Source organism: Corapipo altera, unplaced genomic scaffold (assembly GCF_003945725.1).
Source record: "Corapipo altera isolate COAL_440 unplaced genomic scaffold, ASM394572v1 22b, whole genome shotgun sequence".
Lineage (NCBI taxonomy): Eukaryota > Metazoa > Chordata > Aves > Passeriformes > Pipridae > Corapipo > Corapipo altera.
Window position 1 is genome coordinate 7,919,114 of NW_020884876.1, and position 22,668 is coordinate 7,941,781.

The window sequence follows — 22,668 nt, forward strand, 5'->3', positions numbered from 1 at the left end:
ATTGATTCTGTACTCACTGAGGGATGGACTTCAGGTTCTCCCACCTGGAGCCATTGAATAAGACTTTCAAGTGCATCTATTAACCCTGCTTATTGTAAGGCAGAAGCTAGTTTTAAGGCGCTGCAGAAGTTGATGTTTCTTTCTGTACACAAAAATCATGCATTTGTCAGCTCTGGAGAGGAGATATGGCACCTTCATTTCCGACAGGCAATGACTTGGTAGAGTTGACTTGATGTTTTCATCAAAAGGATGTCGTTGATGTGCAACTGCACTGCAAAAAAACCCACTAAATTTTAGTGCTGTTGTGGTCAGTACTGTCCTGAGGCAGACAGGTCTGGGGTGTCTTCTGAAGACATCCAGCTTTATTTTCAGCATCATGGGCTTTTAGAGGAGCACTAGGAGGGCTGTTTTGATGAGCAGAAGCATAATGTGCTTGCCCCTCTGTGAAAGACATAGCCCCAGAAGATGCCCACTGTTCCTCCCGCCTGAACATCATTGTGGGGTCCTTTTTGGCTGGATTTGAATTTACTTTCAGATACATAGGTCTTGGAAACCACTCCTCCCTTTTCATAAGCCAAACTTCTCTTCTGATTACCTTGGATTAATTTGCCTTGGTGTGGGTGATGGATGTGAAGGTGTGTGCTGACAGTTACAAGTACTACTCCCAGAGGAGTCCCAGGGTGCTGAAAAGGAGATGAGCACCACACCACAGCATCTGCAGGGGAGCAGCTGGGGAAGCCCCCAGGGACGTGGGAGGGAAGAGACAGACTGGCTCAGCTGTGCCGTTTGGGGCAAAACTGGCTTCCTTGTAGTAGCGATTGTTGGCAGCTTTCTCATTTCCTGAAATGTATTGCTTTTGCAAAAAGGCAGCTTCTGTTTCTCCCATGTTTGCCTGTCCCAAGTGGGATTTGTTGCTGCTGCTTTCAAGATGACTTTTCTGCCTTCTGTCTAATTTGTTTATTTAGATGGGTTTGAAATTTGTCTTTAAGGCTCATTACCCAGAAAATAAGTCTGACTGCTAAATGGGAACACTCATATATTGAGTGTTGAATCTGATGCATAGTGTTTCCAGGAATTGTCTCAAAGTGCATGCATACTTAAAGATACCTTACAAAGAAATGCATCTGTTGCACTACTTGTTTCTTCGTTGTCAGACAAATAAAAATTTACTCATGTTTTTAGTACATTTCCATTTGCGTTTTTCAGCTTTGACTCAAACTGTAGTAGGGGAAGGTGGTACAAATCTCCTATACACATTCTGCAACCTGGATGAGGGTTGCTGGTGCCAAGGGGAGGGGGCTGCAGTGGCACAGCGGGCTGTTTGCCGCTGACCTGGGGACTGAGAAAGCTGTACCCGCGTCACCCTCACCCAGAAACCAGCTTCCCCTCTTACCCAGAGAGGGGATTTATACAAGGGCTCAGCCACTGTTGGGTCCTGGGGTTTGCTGGTTTTGTGTGTTTGATGTGCACCTGAAAGGGAGCTGAGCAGTTGCAACCATTTTCTGAGCTATTGTAGAAATTCATAGTTAACTGCAACAGGCTGCAGCTGAAGTGCAAGTGACCACTGCACACAGTAGTAAACAAAATGCCAATATGTTTGCTAAGAGATTAGTGTGAGCATGGCTGCTGGTAAATTCTCTGAACACATCAAAGAGCCTTATTGTTGCACTCAGGTTTTAATTCCTTATTAGTTTCAGGAAATACATGTCCTCAGAGCAATGAGAGGAAACTTTGAACGTTTTTCTTCCTCTTGTGCTGGGTGTGGGCTTGGTACTGCCTAATTGTTAGTTTGTCTGATGCCTGTACTCCCATAGGAAGTGAGAACAAACCCATTTACATTTGTGCCATTGCTGTGTGCTTTCAATTTTTTTCTCTTTTTTATTTTTAAGATCAAAGGTGACAAGAATAGTGGAGCAGAGAAGTTAAGAATGATGCAGAGAACACAGATGTGAAGAACAGTGGAGAGAGGAAGGAGCTGAGCCCGGTGCAGAGGGGGCAAGGAGAAGCAGCAGCCTAAATGCAAGTACTTGAATGTGGAAATGATGGACTGCAGGCTGCTTAGCAGGCATTTAATGTGGTGCTTTAATGTGCATCTAGTGCCAGTTGGCACTTTCAGAGTGGTGCCTGAGATAGGTTAATGTTTTTAAAATTTTCTGCCTCAGGGTCAAGACTTTGGACTCTTATGTCAATAATTTACAGCCCTCAACAGGGAACTGGCATCAAGGTCACGTGAGAGAGAGAGAGAATGAGAAAATGAAGTCAGCTGGAGTCTTAACTGAATAGTAAGGTGGCGTAGTGCAGCTGAGGAGGCTGTGAAGTACTCATATCATAGGTGAACAGCACTGAAATGTAAAATAACAGCTAAAAAAATTAGTGACTGGATCGATCCAAGAAAGCTGAAAGGAGGGGGCCAAACTACTCACCCACAACCAAATGGTCTGATAAATTGCTGTGTTGTAAAATGTATTTTTCATAATTTTAGTCAAGTTTATGGGACAGAAACAGACATTTGAAAGCACTTTTCTTAGTAGATGCATCATTTTGGCCAGTACAGTGATGCCTCCACGTCTGGATTTTCTTATTTACATATTTTTTCTTTGCAAAAAAAAGTCTTGTGCAAATGAAGGTACGTATGCCAAAAAGAGGTATCCCCAGGGGCGTAATTGTTTTTCTTTGTGACCTCTGGTATCCCGCCTGGGTCAGCAGACAAGCTTTTGCCAATATCATGTGTCTTCTTCAGGTGAAGGTTTTCCTAATCAAGGTGCACCAGAAGTGTATTTTCTGCCATGAAGAAGACTTTATTATCTCAGTTACTCTTAGGGGAGGCTTGCACACAGATCTAAAATCACAATTATATTTACAGTTGTTCAATGCCTGCAAAGCTTTAATATGTCTGTACTGTGCAGAGGTGGGGGAACTGCCTGGGAGTTCTACCTGGAAAACAAGTAATTGTGTCCCTTTTTTCCTGCAGCTCCTTCCCAGGTGGGTGACAATGCCTGTCGAAAGAATGCGGATGCGGCCCTGGCTGGAAGAGCAAATCAACTCTAACAGAATACCGGGGCTGAAATGGCTAAATAAGGTAATGGGGGGTGCATGCATGCACTGAAGAGGAACTTATAGCAGTGGCTGAGGTCTGAATAGGTAAATCAGCTCATTCCTGGTTTTCAAAGGGGTGACGTGGGGAGGAAGGGCAAAGCTGAATGCTTCCTGCTGAACCTGTTCCTCCAGCCTCGCCTGCCAGATCTGAGGCATCTTGCTTTGGTCTGGTGGATTTGTGGCTCCTTTGAAAGCATTTTCCATCGCTTTGTTGTTGGAGTGAGTGTTTCTGGAGACTCAGATAGGTGTTTTGTTTTTTTTTTTAAACTGGGAACACGTTGTTCACCAAGTAGCATCAGAAGGATGTGAACACAATGCTCTCCTGAGGTGGAAGAGTATATTCTGAGTTAGACTCTGGGATGAAGTAATGATCTCCTGTTTCAGACTTGTGTGACTTCTTTGATACTTCTTAACCTGGCAGAAAATGGAGTAATTTTTACTGTGCTAGGCCCAAACCTTAACTCTTACTAAGTGCTCTAGACACTTCGAGAGCACAAGTATGAGCTACAAAATGTCAGTGCCCAATTTGAATTTATTTTAATTGGTTCAGTAAAACCAAGGAGTGTATTTGAGACTTTAAATAGTAATTAACCCTGGAAATGTTGCATGCATTCTGTAGTATGCAGGAGACTAATTCACCACACTGAAAAGCATGAAGCTGTTTTGGCTACAGTCTACTTTATTACCAGAATGGGTGGAAATGCACAAAATTGGGTGCAGAAACATAGGAACTGCCACTCTGGTTAAGACACTAACCCAGGTAGTCTGGTGTCCTCCCTATAGCGGTAGTAGTTGCAGTGCTCATTTTTAAATCTGAAGAATGGCAATTGAAATTACTGCTTTTTATTTCAGCTTTCAAAGCTAGAAATGTTCACAACTTTAAAATTATCAGGAGCCCTTTAAATTTCGGCTACGAGTCTTGTTCCTCAGGAACTTCCTGCATCAGTGACTCTCACATGCTGTGGCTGAGTAAATAAATATTGCTTTATCCATTCCCTAGTTAGCTGCCCTGTGAATTTGATTAGGTCCTTGTTCTTGCAAAATGGGATCACAACTGAAGACGAAGAGAGCAGTTTTTACTGTTGTCTTTGTAATTTGAGTCCCATGTTGGGGTCCTTCTCCTTGAATATCTCTACTTCCGTGTCAGGTTTCCTGCTGACAGTCCATATCTGCTGTCCTTTGCTGGGCATTTCTTCCCAATCCTGAAATAATTTCTCAGTAGGGCACAGTGTTTCAGATTTGAGCATATTACTCTTAAATACAGTGTTGTCATCTATAGGTTATGTTCACGTAACCTTTTTTGGTATATCTGAGGAACTGTACTTGCTTCCTTTGCATTGTAAAAATGCTGCCACTGTGCTAAGGGCTGCATTCTTCCAAATTCAGAACACCAGTCCATAAATGCAGTTTGCAAGGTATGTCATGTTGTTTAATGTTTGCAGCTCTCTGATTGTGTTGTTACAGCAGTTTCTGCCTTGTTCTTCTGGCATGAACTCTTTGCATGCAAGAGTCGGGAGAAGATTTTGTCCTTAGCATATTCTGTATTGACCGAGGCTTGTTTCACAAATAAATTTTTTGAATTCTTTTATTTTTAAAGAAAACCTTGGCTCCTATCAGAAAAAGGATACCAGGATAAGTGGCCTGCCTTGAGGATTATTAAACTCTGATTCCCCACTTCTACCCTTGTATTTGGCATCAGTCTGGATTGCCTTTGTTGTGTTCAACAGGCTAGCTGCCCTTTTAAGCATTTCTGTTTAAAAATGTTTAAACATTCATTCCAACAATGGATCATTAAACCAAAAATATATCTATTTTTACTTTAAATCCTGACCATAAACAAAGGCGTGCATGGAATCAATGATGTAATGTCATGTGTATCACAACCTGTTCTGTACCTGCAGAATCGACTTTGGAGGCTCTAGGATTTTGCAGTTTGTATATTTTAATTAGAGTTTGGCAAAGGACAGTTAAGAGTTTAGAAAAGAAAGCAGGTCAGATTATCAAGAGAATGAAACGTGTGTGCATAGCTTTTAAGGAAATAAGATTTAAATATGAAAGGAATTCCTACTGTTCTGGGTTTGTCGTTGGCTCTTGGGGAATTTTTTCCGACTGAAAAAAGAATTAAACCTCTCGCAGTTAAAAAGGACAAATCAGGTACAGCTGACTTACCTTCCTCTGCTGTCTGTTGATGATATTATACCTCCAGAACAAACCCCTTTTTTATAGGGCTTAAAAAATAAATACTTGTATGCCATCCTGGTGAAAATGTTATCCTGCTGAATGGGAATTTCTTTACCTTCCCAGAGAGACAAAACTGGGAGGTGTGAAGGAAATACCATAATTCAGTAGAGGGCAGAGGTGGTGTGAGAAGGGGGATAATAAGAGGTCGGTGTCCCTCATGGATCTGGAAAAGGAAATTGGAGTGGAAACATTCCGAGTAAATGTAACAGAGTCAAGGGGCAACCTGCTGCTTTGATGGATGCTCGGAGTACTATCCTTAAGAAGGATGCTGCTATTTAAGATTTGTCCTATGACTTGTAGCTAATATGTGCTCATTCCCCTGCTCGGAGCAGTTTGCAATGCCGTTTCTCCTTCATGCCTATTTCTGAGAATGTCACAACTTTTCCCTTTTGATGTCCCCACTGGAGCTCGGTAGTAATTCTCGTTATGCTGCAAAAGTTTTGTGGGTTGTGTTTTTGACTTTAGGTGAGGCTAATTTTTTAACAGAAAAGTGAGACTCCTACACAAATGTCCAGTGCTGTACCAGTCAGCACATGCTTTTGAAGTTGAAGAGAAAGCAGTAATGAGCCCTTCCCTGTTAAGGTCATCGACTGAAAAAGAATATAGGTAATGTTTGATAATGTGTGAAATAAATAATTAGCATTTAAATAGAAAGCATCCAGGTAAACTAGAGCAGAACACACAACTATATGATACTGATGCACCCAGCACCCTTGTGGGATTTCAGAGAAGGTTAGATACTTGATAGGGGATGAGAAAATCTGTAGTTTCTGTATTTATATATATGTATTATAAAATTATAATACATGTGGATTCTATTTTGTTATTTGTATTTAATTTGCTATAATACCTGTGCTTAAAGACGTCTGGGATTGGGAAGAACTTTCTTTAATAAACAGAAGCACTGCAATGACCACTTAAACTGCTGTTGAGTGTCCTAGCACCTTTCTTTGAAACAGTGAGTGCAGTTGATGATAACAGGATGCTGTGTCTGGAGTCTTGTTCAGTCTGCTATGTTTTGAATTACCATATGGAATATGAAATCCATGATGTAACCTCCATAGCATTGTGTAGCATTGTTCAAACCTCCCAAGCATGAGACTTTTAAATCTGTTCAATTCTCAAAGTTCTTGTTGATAGAAATTGTTTTCTATGGAATTATGATTTTTTTCTCCACGCTTATTTTAGTCTGTGGGAGGGTAAAGGCAGGAAAGCTTATTCTACCTCTACTGAATGCAGTAGTGCTCTGGACCACAAAATAGTGGGGTTGAGGCTTCCTTTAGACTGTTTCTACTCGGGGAAAGAGATGAGCATCTCTGTAGGATTATTTAATTATATATAGGGGTAAGAGTAAGGAGGCAAAACGAGAGAAGTGATAGGACTAGATTAAGAGGAAGAATGAGGGTGTGAGGATTTGAGGGGAATGAGGAACGTGTTAAATCAGTGCTTCCACCAAATTAAAGATGAAGCCATGCGAGAAGGGAAGAATGCAATTCCAAACAAGTGAATGTACATGAGAGAATGGATTAAAGACGAGTTGAAGGACAAAATGCAGGCTCAAAAAAAAGAAAAGATCACATGGGAAGGAAGGGAAATAAACCTAACCTTGACATTAGTGAAATATTAACGAGACAGACAAGGAAGAAAAGTGGTTGTTGGGGGAAGGGGAAAGGACAAAAGATTCATCTCACATGACCACAGATATCTACAATGCAGTCATTTAAAAGAGTGCTGCCTGTCTGGAGTTACTTGTAGTCAGTGTAGAGAAATAGACTCTTTTAGGGTGCAATTCAGTTGGCGTATGTCAGGTGGCCACCTCAGGAGGAAGGAGCATTTTGCCCTGGAAGTACTTTTCCCAGACTGAAAATTGGATCTAAACCTGCAGAGGCAGTTTATAGCACAAGATGTCTGCGTACGGAGCCAGATAAGATGTATTCCTCCCAACAGGGGAGAAAAAACAAGTGCTGTGTAACACTCATTTTGTATGGCTTTGCAGAAAAGAGTGTGAAGAATTCTGAAGCAACCCTGTAGGTCAGTACAAAAGAATTCATTACCATGTTGTATGACATAAAAGCACATCTGAGACAGCATCCATTTGGCCCAGTATCCTATGTGCTAAGTGCTTGTGGAAGGAGTGTAGGAATCCATGCTGTTCAAGCTCTGAAAGCCCATAGGCTCTTTAATAGTCACCAGTCTACTGTCTTCCATGATCCCTTTGGGAATCAGTTTATGCTGCCACCATGTAAGGCCTGCCCTGATTTAGCTACATATGTGTTAATTTAGAAAAATGTGGATTGCTTTAAATGCACTTCTCTTTGGCTTAAAGTTTCTGAACTAAAATATGTTCAAGTATCTTTAATGCTACCTCTTCACATGAGTGTCTGGTGGTTTTTATCCCCACTAGATAGATGTCTACAGTTGGTATATTTATATGTCTGTTTGCTTGGCATATAAATTTATAAGATCTCTTCACTTTGCTAGTATTTACTGGCTGAATTCTAAATCTTTTGAATTTGCTCTGTTCCTATAGTTGTTTAGTTTCAGATGTAATTTTTCTAATCATAAAAGTGCCTGTGCTGCCAAACTAGCCTTTGTTTGAATGTTTAGAAATGTGTAGTACTGCATGTTTTTTCCATGTGTCAGCTTGGAAAACTGCCAGGCTCATCTTCCATGAAGTGGCTTCTGACTATTTCATACACTTGAGCTGTATTCTGCCTTTGGTGACGCCAGTGGATATTTTCCTGTTGACTTCAGTGAGAGTGACACTGGGTTAGAAGAGAGCAAAACACTTGCAGGTGCTGAAACTGTGCTTATAAATGAGTGACTTAAAGTCATCAGAAGATCCCTCAAGTCTGTCAGTGTTGGCATTTCCTGTTTGTTTTCCCTTCCAGGAGAAGAAGATTTTTCAGATTCCCTGGATGCATGCAGCAAGACATGGGTGGGATGTTGAAAAAGATGCTCCCTTATTTAGAAACTGGGCAATTCACACAGGTATCGAACTCATTTTCTGCAGGACAGATTTTCACATTGTTTTCCCTTTTAAAGTTACATTTTCCTTCTTCCTTGTCTTTGCTTTTCTAACGCAGAGAGTGAACTTAAGTTTCCAGATTTGTGGGAGGCTAAGTGCTTTTTTCAAGGCCTACAATACTCTCCAGCTTTACTGAAGTGCTGTAACTCATTTGCATTGATGAACATTAAAACTTAATTGATTTAAATGTTAACAACATGGGTTCAAAACTGTCAGAAGTAGAGCACAGTCAGCACTTTGTAGACACAGGCCCTTAGGCTTTTTATGCCTTTCTGTGGATTTGAGCCAGACATAATAAAGGTAAATGCTGTGCAAGCTTTTCCATGTTGTTGTGGAGTCACATCTGATCTGCAGCACCCTGGGTCTTTCTTGAGCACAAACTGTTCATCATGTGTTCTAGAAATGTGCATGGAAATGAGACCACAGCACTCTCCTGCAACCTCAGCTATTGTTTGAATGCTTCTCATGGGAACCAAAGACTAATAGCTTGAAGCCAACCTATGCTGTTATTAATTTGCCTTAGGTTTTCAATCGCATGTCATGTGTTCCTAACTTTCTTTTCTTGTTTAGGAAAATACCAATCAGGAGTAGATAAACCCGATCCAAAGACATGGAAAGCAAACTTCCGTTGTGCTATGAACTCCCTGCCTGACATAGAAGAAGTGAAGGACAAAAGTATAAAGAAAGGAAACAATGCCTTCAGGGTGTACCGGATGCTGCCGTTATCTGAAAGACCTTCCAAAAAAGGTAGATGGGAGAGCTTGTCAACATGAAATGCTCCTGAGGACACTGTGTTGAGAAATACACCTACTGCAGATAGCTCAGTATGCAAGCTACCAGTGCAAGCCTGGCTGGCTGGGAAAGGACTGGAGCCCCAAGCAAGGAGCTTGGAATGGGCACCAACCCTTCACCTAACAAGGGACAGCAGGACCAGTGGCCAGCTGGCTGGGGGTCGGGGCTGGCTGGGGGGGAGAGTTGGGCACACAGAGACTCTACAGGAGCCACTGAGCAACGGGAAGACCCCAGGCCCAAAAATAACTATTGAAATGGGTACACAGACTGTAAGGGTATGAAAGTCCAGGGATTCCTTTGTTTAGGGTGCCTCCCCAGAGGTACCCAGGTTGAACTGTTCCTATTGCTGTACCACTCAGTTATTTAATTAATTTTTTCCCTCCTGAAAACGGATACCTGACACTCTGCTGCAGGAAACCTAGCATAGAGAAGTTACTTTAACAGTTACAAGCCTACAAAATGTGCCAATTCTACTTCTGTGAAACTGGATGTTTTTATCCAGATGTTCCCAAGAACTTAGGAACAGCTGTATAAAAAATGGCCTACATCCAGTTAAGAGAAGAAGGTGCTTGAAGAGAGGATTAATGAGATGTGATAGCTCCAAGCTGTTGATGTTTGTCTGCTAAAGCTGATGGAGTTATGTTCAGATTCTAGTCCCAGGTTTCCTTCAGTCAAGGAATATGACTGGGGAATATTAGAAATCAATTCATTTAACTCAATAGGACTCATTCAGAACATGGTGGCAGACATTGTGGTATCTTTTTTCAAGCAAGAGCAGAATTAAACTGGCCTCTGTCTTGAGCTGGGTGGAAGCAATACACTCTGCTCAGAACGTTAAACCATGAAACAGCATTGTTAGTTACAAAGACCATGAAAAACCAGCCCCCAGGTCATCATAATAGTGAAATGAGAAACTGTTTGAATTCCCAAATTTAGGGATTAAGTCTCCTGCCTGCCAGGAGAGGACCTAACCACCAGGCCAATCTCATGAGTATTTGATTTCTTTTGAAGTAGAAACATTGATTTATTTATGGCTCATTGGCTTTCTTATGGCTTCTTTACTGGTATATGGAGTAGAACAATTGCTTCCTTAGTCCTCTGGTATCCTCTGTTGTGTAGGATTTCAGATGAAAAGATAACCTGCAAACCAAATGCAGTGTGTTCCTATAAAATCCAATTCGGTTTAGCTGTAGCTCAGTTTGCTATTTTCTTAGATTGAGAAGTGAAAGGCACAGGTGCAGTTTAAGGTCAGTGTGACTGGAAATTATGAACCATGGAATTTTTGGGGCAGAATCGTACTGTGAAAGGGAGATCAATCTGCAAAAGATAGAACAATTACTTTGAAACTGTTTACAGTCTCTTGTCAGTAGAATATTTTGTATGTTTAGGCATATTCCCCTGGACCATAACCTGTCTCTTTGTAGTAGATTCATGTAAGAACTACAAAAGTTCATCTTGAAAGCTGAGATTCTGGAAATGGGTGCTGTAGCGGGAGAAGATTCTGCAGAAAGTCCAGTTAACTATAAAACCGACATATCTTGGACCCCATATTTTTTCACATGCCCTTTCTTCATGGCATGTGGCTAAATTTATGTGTGGGAGCAAAAGAATCTGGCTGCAAACATTTCTAATTTTCAGTGATATCTTTTAGTAGAGACGGGAGAAATTCCTGGGACATACCTGTGCCAATATGGGGTATAGCTGAGCATGCACCAGCAAGTCTGAGCTTCCACATCGGGGTCTCATGAGGTCAGAGCAGGGCAGCAACACTGGGGTCTGCCAAGGCACATGACATTTTGTAAAAGTCACATGCTGTATTGTTTTCTGGATTCTCAAGTCCAGTATGATTGCATAAACCACTTTTGCATGAATTGTAATATGTATTTCCCCACCAGGTTGCAACGATTTACAAAAATTTTGGTTGAAGTTTATTGTGATCTCTTTTCACATTAAATGGGTTAACAACCTCCCTTTTCCTGTAGCTGCAGTGAGAGTGTCAGAAAAGTGATGAGACAAATTTTGATTTTTTTTTTTCCCGTTAAGAGTATTATTCTCCCCCTTCCTTCTTTAATTTTTTAACAGACCTTATTGCTTAATTTGTCACTATTCCAAAGTTTTCACTTTGATTTTTTAACTGCAGTTACTTTCCTGGGTCCTATAGTGGTTTTCTTTTGTAGCCTTTTAAAAAAGAAACATAAAGCCAGTGTGTTTAAGAGGAATTTTTGGCTGCCCGGACCTTAAAGGAGGGGTAAAATTAAGCAAAATGTGTTCTCCCTTTACCAGGATGTCCTGCCATTTTGAGGCATATTTTGAGACTATTTGTTGGTAAATATAGAACGTGTGAAGGATAACTCATGGCACACAGAACTTTATGAAATCTTCCTTCTGTTGTTGCAGGAAAAAAAACGAAGTCCGAGAAGGATGACAAATTCAAACAAATTAAGGTAAGAAGTGTCTGTTTAATAGTGTGAGAACTTGTGAAAACAGTCTGTTGCACATGTTTTTTAATATACCCAACAGTATATTGTGGTGGGTATTTGCAAATGCTTGTGGTTTGGTTAAGTAGCTACAGTTACCCGGGATGTTGGGGCTGTTTTTTTTTTTAAAATGTGAAGGCTGTTAGAGCTGTGACTTACATCATCAGTGGACACAACCCTGTGTTACAATGCCTGGAGGTTGGAAAACTGGAAGTCTCAGCAATACACATGCCATTTGCTTTTCTGCATAAGGAGAAATACAGTAATTATGGAAGGAATGCTTCTGAACAATAGAACTACCTTTTGGAGCAATTAATTTCTGTGCGTAAGGCATTTGAAATTAATTTTCCTTTCAGCAAGGGGGAGAAGTTCTGTGAAGTGCACCTTGTGATCATGTTTTGTCAGTTAGAAGACCTCAGTTGTAAAGCTCTTCAGTTGCTGCCTGAAAATTTGCTTGTTCAGAGCATGGGCCCCGACTGATGTCACTTTCCCTGTGCAGCATGGTGCTTCCCAGCTTTCGCACCTCTGCCAAGGGCCTCTGCATGGTGGTCAGTATTACACACCAGCAGGATTTAGTCCACCTTCAATTTTTCAAAAAAACCAAATCTTAGAGGTTTCAGACTTTCAGCCTTCAGTAAAATTGGTGTCCTTGGGTTGTATGTAGCAGCTGTGTCTGCAGTGGAAGGGCAGCTTGGTCCCTTGCTGCCCGCTTCTGAAGGGCTGAGCACCCATGGGTTCATGCTCTGCAGCCACTGGCCAGGAGATGCTCTGGGCCAAGGGAGTCCAGAAAACTGGAAAAAACTCCTCCATTGAAATTGGGTTTGGAAGGCAGATGCTGCCCCAGCAGTTGTGACATGGAGTTACATGTCAGAATGCTATGACTTTTAAATTGTTTTAAAGGAACCACTTTTTCACCATCCTGTCTGGATCATGCAGCCACATGTGCTTGTTATAAAGTGACTTTGATGGTAGCTGGTGTTCAGAGGGAGCCAGTAAACTCCTTTGGTCAGGGCAGAGCAATGTGTGATCCCTTCCAAAGCTGGCAGCAGCACTTTACTATTTGCCTACTTCGGAATCTTTCTTTTAGACAAAATATTAAATATGTGTAAAGCTGTAGAAGCACTCGAACAATCTCATCCTCTCCAGTAAGATCAGTCTCACAGTCATTGCTGAGGGAGTTCTAGTGATACCAAGCAGATGAGTACATGAGGTGTTAGGTTTAGGAGTAGGTGCCAGCGGGGTGATGCTCACAGCTTTTGGGAGCACTTTCCTCCAGCTTCATTGCCCTGAGCCTCACAGAAGCACTAGGGCAGGTGACACAGGAGCAGTGAGCTGAGCTGATCATGTACACCTGCCAGTGATACCTACTATGAGCATACAGCTCACCAGCCACCAACTGTGGTATGGCCATTTAGTTCTTCTAAGCTTTGAGCTGAGGCTGAGTAGTGTTCTTGTCTGTTCACCCTTGCTCTGACAAATGTGTGCACCAGCTGGTCTCTAGGTGTGCCTGGATTTCAAAAGAGATGCTCCTTCCATGCTCAGCCACTCTTAGGCTATTGAACGGTGAAGGCTGTAATAGTGGAGAAGGGTGGTGGATGAAATAAAGCAAATGCACATTTCTGAGCACTGTTAGCTGCTTATAATTGCTTTGCTTGATGATGTGACTTCCTGAGACCCAAGTTGCATGGGTTTTTTTGAACGCTTTACAGTTACCCTGAAAAATCTCTTTAGTGGAGCTGAGTGGGAGGCTGCTCCACGGTTTACCTGGTAACTACAATGGGGTAATAGCAGCAGAGGGAGAAGCTGAGGATGTGAGCACAGATCTGCAAAAGGACTTCAGCATAGCAAGAGCCTCGCAGTGAGCTTCCTGTTGTTGCCACTGCCAGACCCTGTGGGCACCCACAGCAATCCCCCTGGTGGGAGTGAAGACACCCTCCCAGACCTTACTGAGCTTGAGCAGGGTGCTCAGGGCACTCACTGCATGTCCCCGTGGATGTGAAGAGTCCTGGACCTTACCAATTCCCTGCTCCACATTAGGAAAGGGAGGCTGTGAGCAGGTCTCCCACCTCTCAAATAGGTCTCCTACGACTGGGATTTTGGGCAAACAGAGGCACTATAATTCATTAAATTCATTACAAAATGAATTCTCATCAACGAAGTGTCAGAGCAGCCCAGGTAAAAAGTCTCTTTCCTTTGAAACAAAGGACTGAACTGGGTTTAATTTTTACTTTATCCTAGATGTATCCTTTTGACCGTGCAGCTTCACATTGAGAGACATTTTTTAAATCTTAGCAACACTTTTCCCCATGCATTTAGCTTAGGCTAGACATCTAGATACTGGAAATTTACCAACTGCACCAGTATCCAAGCCTCTTTGTGGATCTGGCACCATCGCCTGAGTTCCAAGATGCGCATTTGTTTCTGAAGCTTGAAAGAGGCTACTAAATAAACTTCTCTGTAACCAGGCCTCAGTAAAGTTGAGCAAGGTGCTGCATGTGCAGCGTTTCCGTGGGGGCTACTGTGTTTACTGTGTTGCACAACAACAGATACTCCACAGGGTGACAGTGTGCAGCCCTAACATGTCTCTGCAGTCATGATTCTCAATGGATCAATAGCCGCTAATTTTATATTTTCCAGCTCTCCAGGTCTTTGACCTGGGGGTCAACACAGCTGGCGTGGCTCATCAGACCAATTTGCCATTAACACTTTGCACTCTTCTGATGTGCAGAAGGACCTTGGGACAGGGTGCATGTTTACCTTGCTTAATGGCTGGGAAGGTGCTTGTGTCAAAGTGACAGCTCATTTTGAGTGGATCACAATCACAGCATGTGACATCCAGGAAAGACCTGTCACAGTGTCCCTGGTTTCTTGTCCCAGAGATAACAGTTCATACAGTTAGTACTGTGAAGGGCTCGCACCTCAAGTCCTGAAGCTCACCTTTGCCCTGCGTTTGATGAAATGCTTTAGAGCAGTGAAAATGAGCACAGCATGGCAGCAGATCCTTGGACAGCTCCGAACCTCTCTGCTGGTGTTTCTGGCTCAGTAGCAGGATAGAACTATCCTTGCAGGGCCAGCCCAGAGTAAGAACACACAAGACTTTAGACTTTGTAACCCATAACCATGTAAAGGAGCCAATACCAGACAGGAAGTTGGACCTGTAGATAATCCTTTAAATGTGTTTATAGCTTTTTAAAGAAATCATAAGTTTATGGAATTAATTTTTTTGGTATCTACTCTGAGGGGAGTTTTTAGATTCTCACTCAAGTGTACCAGGCCTACAGGAAAGCTCAGTCTGTGTAGAACAAGTGACATTTTCCCAGTGCTGTTGCCCTGTGGTAATGTTTATGATGTGATCTAAAAGGCTGTATTTAGTGTAAACACTTTGGTTTGCTTTCAGGCTTGCTGTAGAGAAAAGCTAAACCTAGAATTTAGTAATTGCTGTACAGAAGCTAAGGCTTCCTTTCAGACAAGAGGAAGAGATAGAGCATGTTTGGAAGGGAATGAGGATGAAGATTAAGTGGAGTACCGTTTTAAAGTGATGTTTCTTCCTTGTTTGTTTCAAATGGTAATCTCTTGTAGTAAATAGCATACTAATTCCTTGCTCTCAGAAGACTCACTCTTAATCTGAAAATTAAAAATAGCTTTCATTTCAAAGCACAAGATTTGGAAATGAAGTAGACTCTGTCTTCTCAGAGAACCAAAATATTCTTTCTAAGACAGCGTTCTGCAGAGAGCAGGGGGTATATGGTAGGTAGAAGTGATGGGATTTATTACTGTCTCAGAACAAAGAGTCGAACTGTCTCCAGGCTCCTGAAATAAAGCAATTCTGATCCAACTGTACTGCTTCCATTCTAGCAAGAGCCAGTTGAATCATCTTTTGGGATTAATGGGCTAAATGATGTCACTTCTGACTATTTCCTGTCCTCCAATATAAAAAATGAAGTCGACAGTACCGTGAACGTTGTAGGTAAGTACTCCTATGCTTTTCTTACACACTAGGCACACCAGTGACTTCAAAAACCTTTTTGACTTTGCCAGACTCATCTTGGGGTGGGTAAGAATTCGTCAGGTATTGTGGAAAAAGATACAGTGCAGATGACCTGCTCGTACCCTGAGGGTGTTGCACAATATTGGTTTCTCCCAGATAAAAATTAACTCTATATGTGTGTGCTTTCGCCCCCTCCCCCCCTTCACTATACGCATTAAAAAGCTGGTTGTTTCAGAACCAAGAAAGGTGAAATAAAATATCAGGAACAAAATTGTAGTAATTATAGTGATTCAACTTTAAAAAAACAAGTCTATCCAGGATGTATGTAATTTTCTTTATGCTGGCATTGTCTCATAAAATACAGATTTAAATTTGGGAGATTTTCCGGTGCTTACCTGGCATTTCACAAAGCAAAATACACAGCTTTTCCCTGGGAAAAATGCCTACCACTTTTCTTTTTCAAAAACCTGTGTCTAAGGATAGAATTCAGGAATGGATTGTGTGTACAGACATGTGCATTCATGTTTATTTATCTCAGTTCATGCAGAAATAGATGCTATCTTTTGCCTTTTTCAAAATTAGTATACTGTTACTTAACAGAAGAATTTCAAGATCTATTGTATTTCACTGCCTACATGTTTTTCCCCTCATGAGTCTAGAAAAAAAATGTACTGTTTGAACAACACAGCATTGTGTTTGTACAGAATTTGGCCTTATGTTCCTTTTGAAGCTTTATGTTCAGTGAAAGAATATCTATAGTCTTTCCCTTTCTCTTAGACAATTGTGGATTCAGGTTAGCCATCCCCTGAGATGGCTCCATCCCTGTGCATTCTTCCGATCTAACTAGTGGCTTTCAGTTCTGTGGTGGATTAAAATGAACACATTTGTCATGTGTTCATACTGCTGGGATCAGAGTTGTACAAGACAGAGGAAATTCTCTCAAGCAGCTCCAGAAAAGTGAGATTAGTGAGATTCTGACTTTCACCCTACTTTTGCTTTGCTCAGTAACTTCTTGGTACCTTGGTTTATTCCACTTTTTCAAAAGGTTGTTGTGTAGAACAACCAATGTCTGCAAAGCATTTCAGGCCACTTGGGTGCACCCATGGTTGCTTCACTGTGTAGAAATAAATAATGTTTCTTTGATAATAAATGTCATGTGCTCTTTTGGTAGTAAATATCATATGCCTGGGGGAATAGGAAACCCCTCTGTTAATAACTGAGCAGACTGTAGCTTTCTGTCACAGACCTGTCCGTATTACAGACTACAGGTACAACTGTGGTTTTCTACATACCATCAGTGGCGTTGCAAAGGTCAATGAGAATAAGTATGTAATTGGAGGAGATGTTTTTCACAGATTCATGTCATGTATATATCAGAGTCCCACAGTGTTTTGCATGACCCCCTGGCCAGTTTTTTGCATGCCAGTTCTGGTCTTACATTGCATAATTTACATGAGAGCATTCAGAGGCCATGGGATGTTGGCAGCTTGCTGGGTGAGGATCACAGGTTTCCTTTTGAACTCTCACTGAAAGCAGGTAGTGGGCATGGAAGAAGCTGCTGAGAGTATTGAAGACTCACTCAGATACTAAGCAGGACCCAAGGACAGGCTCTTAGATATTCAGCAGCGTCGAGTTGTTATGAGTAATATTTTTTTATTTCTAACCCCAAGTTGTAGGACAACCACACCTTGATGGCAGCAGTGAGGAGCAGGTGATAGTTGCCAACCCTCCTGATGTTTGTCAGGTAGTAGAGGTGACAACAGAAAGTGATGAACAGCCTCTCAGCATGAGCCAGCTGTACCCTCTACAGATCTCCCCTGTCTCATCCTATGCAGGTAAGCAGCCTGGCATTTCTTTACACTGCTCTTTTGGAAATGTTTGGAAGACACTGGGGGAAAGGGAGCTCTTCCAGGGTAGCTGACAAAGATCTAGGGATGCCTATTCACCTTCCTTCTGAATTGGTAATGAAACTCAAAAGCTCACAGTCCTCTACTCATTTTACCTTGGGAAACAACTTGGCAGATCTGAGACTGGAAATGTAAGCTGCAGATTTTAGCCTGTGACTAATGGAAAAAGAATCTTCTTAGATATAATGCAGAGAGGTCTCTTCAGCTTTTATTAGAGCGGGATTTTCAGTGGTGTAAATGATGTGCTGTAAATATAGCAAGTTCCCCTTGCCCCCTGACTTACTGAAGATTACAGGTCTTCTATGCTGTGTGTTTACTCTGTGTCTAGCACAGTGTGCAGAGTGCTAAGGGCACCACATTAATGGTATATATGCAGATGTGGAGCTGAGGGCCCTGAGGGAGTGGTTCAGTCTTGCTGCAGACTGAAACAGCCATGTTCACTGATAACAAGTGATCTTGCAAGCAGCAGAGCTATGGATGTCTGGTTTCCAACGTCTGCCTCTCATCTGGATTCTCTGATACCTCAGAAAGGGGTGAGATGACAAGCTTGCCCCCACCCCCAATCAGGGTGCTAATGGTTTCTCTTTTCATCTGGCCCCTTATTTTCATATAACTGGTAGGAAGTTAAGAGTCTTTGGCATTCGTTTATCCCTTATCTAAGTCTGACAGCGTGTTCAGAAGTTATTAGGGGAGAACGGACACAAATGCATATATGGACATGCTGTATAGAGTCCCCACAATCATATAAGCCTTATTTATGTAGGAAGCAGGACAAAGCCATATTTGAAAGTAGGAAAAGTTTAAGATCTAACCTGTCTTTTCTTTTTTAACATGGTGCTAACTTGTGAGCCTCAGGAGACTGGGTAGAAACACAAACGTCATCTTTTAAAGCAAACTTAATTATTCTCTATGCATTTTATTATTTTACACATGGTTTTGTCTTTGTCTCATTAGGCTGAAATTACTTCCAGAAATAGTTTTATAAAGCATATATTTAGTAATTTTTATTTTTGTGCCCCAGTGAATAGTATGATGTTCTTTTGAAAAGTCTCCAATATTAGTCTCACATGTTGATAAACGCTTATGCTTCTCAATGTGTTTAGTCTGCAATGACCAAATAATTTAGAAGGTCTTTGTAAAGCCTAAGGCGGGCGTTATGAGGGTGCTTTCATTTATTAGCAGCAGGGAGACAAGGGCTTTCAAAACATTTCTCTTCTTTCCAAATGTTTCCTGGAAAACTTTTCCATATATATGAACATGACAATAATGCTTTCTTTTTAAGTCAGCTATAGGATCTAAGTTCTTGGAATGCAAACAAAAGTCACTCTCTCGGTCTAGAAGTCATGGTGGCTTCTTGGACTGGAACGATAGAGAGGGGTGGTCTGGTGACCACCCTGACATGAGCAAATCATGACCTAGTTACCCTAAAGTCATTGCAGCCAGCCTGCATAAGGAAAATGAAGGATGACTGAAGTACTTCTGCTTACATTGTCTTAGTATCTTGGTGCCCTTCAGCTGTCCTAACTTATACCAGGACCTGCTAAGCCCAAAACTGAGATAACAGAGAATTTCATGCCACTGTCATGCTTTTGAATGCATCTCAAGGCACTCTCAATCTAACTAGAGGCCATTAAGAAGTGGAGTACTGCAAGGGTCTGTCCTGGGAGAAGTCTCATTTGATATATCAATGAGCAGAAGATATCTTGGAGTACACACTGAAACTTTACAGATGACAACAAATAGGGGACACCAGTTGATATGCTTGAGGGTAGAAGCATCATCTTGAGTCCTGGAGAGATTTCAGGAAAGGGTCAGCAAAAATGTTATGAAATTCAGCAAAACCTTATCAAATTCAGTCCTGTGCATGGGAAGAGCACTTCGTAGCGATAGAGGCTGGGGCTGTTGGAAGGGGAAGCAGCTCTGCAGAAAAGGGGGGAAGGCAATGAGAGGAGCGTGAGTCAGCAGAGCACCTCAGCCGCAGAGAAGGCCATCAGTTTTCAGGAGCATGGCCAGTAGATCTAGGGAAGTGATTAGCCTCCTCTACTAAGCACTAGTTACACTACTTCTGGAGTACTGCGTCCAGTCTTGAGCTCCTCAGTCCAGGGAAGTTACAAACAAACACGAGCAAGTGCAGAGGAGGGCTAATCAGGGTGATTAAGGGCTGAAGCACTCAGTCTGTGAGGAGATATTGAGGGACTGGGGCTTGTTCAGCCTGGAGAAGAGATGGTTTCCAGGACCTCATAGCAGCTGTCCTTACCTGCAGGGATGTTACTGGCAAGGTGGAACCCAGCTGTTCACAGCAATGTATAGTGGGAGGATAAGAAACAGCAGACACAGACTGAAACAGGAAAATGTGGTCCAGCTGGAGATAAGAAAAAATGTTATCTTTTTCACCCCAAGGATAGTCAGGAGTGGAGCAGGATACTCAGAAAGATTGTGCTGCCTCCATACTCAGAGGTTTTCAAGACCCAAAGGGATAAGGCCGCAAGCAACCTGATCTAGTCCTATAGCTGGCCTTACTTTGAGCAAGAGGTTGGGCTATAGACCTCCTGAGGTCCTTACCAACCCAGATTGTTCTATGAACTGCTTTTTTTTTTAAAGCATGCATTTGCTTGTGAGGACAGGGGTCTGTGGATTAGAACCTTTAAACTTCTAGGACACTCTTGTGACTATTTCTATCTTTGTCTTGCTCCACACAGGAGCAAGGAGAACCTGTACAGGAGAACCACAGGAACCCTGGCCCCTCTGCTTGTGGGTTTGCTCTGTCAGGTGCTACTGCTGAATGGCAGGAAAGAGTATGACCATAACAGCTGTGCAGGAACAATTAGATTAGCTCTTTTGAAACAACAACCAAAAAAAGTAGCCTGAGGTATCAGCTCTCCTGCATAAATCTGTTTTATTTCGAAAACACCTCTGGTTGCTTTCTGAGGTTTCTCAGGCAAATGATGTGAGTGGCCTGTGTGAGTCTTCTCGTATTTACACCAATGTCTATGAAATCCATTGTTTTTTAGTACTGAGGCTGTTGTCAAACTCCTGTTATGTTTGACACTGATTCAAATAACATTCTTGATTGAAATAACCCTCTAACTTTCCATGCCTGAGTGGCCAGCTTCCCTGGCTTTGGTAACTATAGTGCTATCTCTTGCTCAGCATTTTTTTATGTATAAACACCAAGGATGGATTCCTTTTCAGCTGCTTCACTCTGGTTTTGTTGTGACATGTTTCTTCATGTCAGGGAATATCTGTTTCTTGTCTCTGTGTGGATTCCTCCTATTGATTCTATCTTCAGGGCCATTTCACCTTTGCACAGATTAATTTTTGCCTCTCCTTTCCCCAGTAGGGCTTAATTACCCAGCTTAATCATGTTAGCACACCTTTCTCTGCCTGGGCCAGTGAATCAGAAGCTCTGCAGAACATTGACTTCAGAGGGCATTGCAGTTAGTTTGAACTGTTCCTCTGCTTACTGCACACTGTAATGGAGACTCTGACATAGGAGAGGTGCTGGCTTCAGAAGTAGGAGTCTGGAGTACCTGGGCTGCCTGCTTTCTTGCTTCAGAAGGACTTTAAGTGCAGTTTAGATCCTGGGATCTGAAAGAGTGATTCAGCCTGCTGGTTTACAGCCCTTTGCCTAAACCTAATGCTTAGCCAAGCCTTGAGAGAAGGGCAAGGTACTGGCAGTCTTTCCGAAGATGTGCAGGGGCACAATCCACAAGGTATGATCCGTGCACTCTTAGCATTCATGTTATGTCCCATGCAGAGCATGAGGATGCTCCCTGGGAAGGCAGGATCACAGGGGCTGTGCAAAGCAGTCTGCATAGGCTAAAATGCATAACACAGAGCTGAGGATGGAAGCTGGGGCTTGAGAGCTCTCTTGCCTGCTATGGTAACTCAGTCACATCATTCCTTCAGTCATGTGATTTCTGTGTTCCTTGTGGATGAGCCCTGCTGGAGGGGTTGGGGAAAGACCTTCCAAATGCCATTGGTAGCCCGATAGCTGCCAGGAAACAGGACACAGTGGTTCAAAACCCTGTGAGCTGAAGGGAACCTGCAATCCAGCCTCTGCTTTTCTGGGTGAGGGTCTGGGCAGCAGGCAGCTGTGCTGAAGGGAGCAGCCATCGCTGCAGACCAGTGCTGAAAAGAGGGGTTTCTGCCTTGTCTAAGATGTGTCTGAGGCATGGCAGTATCAGCCAGCCCATGGACAGGAGCCTGACCCTCACACAGTAGGACACCTGTATTCAGACACATGTAGGCTTGAAAATACAGTAAAAATTCCTGTGTTTCAGGCTCTTTTGCAGGGGAGGGATGCAGCTGCAGGCGGATGGCTGTCCCACTGCAGCTGTTCCCCTGTATTTGTGCTCTGGTTGAAGTGATAAGGGTGAGGGAGGCCATGTGCAGTGTGGGGACGTGATGGAGTTGGAGACTGTAATATTGCTACTTGCTCAAGTGGTGGGTGAAGGGTTGAGAAATAGGCTGGGGGAGGCTGGGCACTAGTGGCAAAAGCAAAACCATACCAAGTATACCAGAGTGTGCCAACAGTAATCCAGCCCCAGAAGTCACAACGAGCCTTTGAGATGGCAGGCTGAGATAACAGTTCATGAAACAAAAATACACTTATCTCCTCTGGAGTGGAGTTGTTACTGATTTTGCAGGGACGTAAAAATAAGGATTTGGACAGAGCTTTACTTGTGTCCTTGTCTGGAGCTGCTGAGAGAGGTCGAGAGAGAGAGGGGGCTTGCTGGAGGCTCTGCGCAAAAAGTGCAAATCTGCTTCTTCCCTTTCTCTTGCTGCCTTTTACGGGATATAGTCATGTTAACTATGATAACCTCCAGTTGTTCAGTGTAGCTAGCCCTTGGGTTTCTATTGCTGCAACAGAGGCTTCATGCTTCTCTATTGTTTTTTGATTGTTTGGCTTGACTCTGTTTAGTGCCACTAACTGAAAGTAGATCAGGCCTCTTGAGCTGGAATTTGTTACTGCAGATGGAATAGCATGAGTTTTGTTTTTGTTTCTGTTTTGTTTGACAGAAAGTGAAACAACTGACAGCGTTCCAAGCGACGAAGAAAATGCAGAGGTAAGCTATTTCTGCATCTTTAGCACTCTGGAGTAAGTTATCAAGATCAGTGTCATTCAGTATTCTTCCC

The 22,668-nt window shown here is 42.5% G+C and overlaps 1 protein-coding gene across 4 annotated transcripts in view; it reads left to right on the plus strand.

Moving 5' to 3' along the window:
• Window positions 1–22,668, plus strand: part of IRF2 (interferon regulatory factor 2) — a 41,113-nt gene that overhangs the window by 15,816 nt on the left and 2,629 nt on the right. For 2 of the 4 annotated variants that reach the window (XM_027635835.1, XM_027635837.1), the window contains exons 2-9: window positions 1,890–2,023; window positions 2,972–3,079; window positions 8,229–8,328; window positions 8,936–9,112; window positions 11,555–11,601; window positions 15,490–15,601; window positions 17,293–17,457; window positions 22,552–22,598. In XM_027635835.1, coding sequence (XP_027491636.1) covers window positions 2,018–2,023; window positions 2,972–3,079; window positions 8,229–8,328; window positions 8,936–9,112; window positions 11,555–11,601; window positions 15,490–15,601; window positions 17,293–17,457; window positions 22,552–22,598 — 762 coding nt within the window. In that variant the 5' untranslated portion in view covers window positions 1,890–2,017. The remainder of the gene's footprint in view (window positions 1–1,889; window positions 2,024–2,971; window positions 3,080–8,228; window positions 8,329–8,935; window positions 9,113–11,554; window positions 11,602–15,489; window positions 15,602–17,292; window positions 17,458–22,551; window positions 22,599–22,668) is intronic. The other 2 variants (XM_027635838.1, XM_027635839.1) reach the window with 2 other exon arrangements.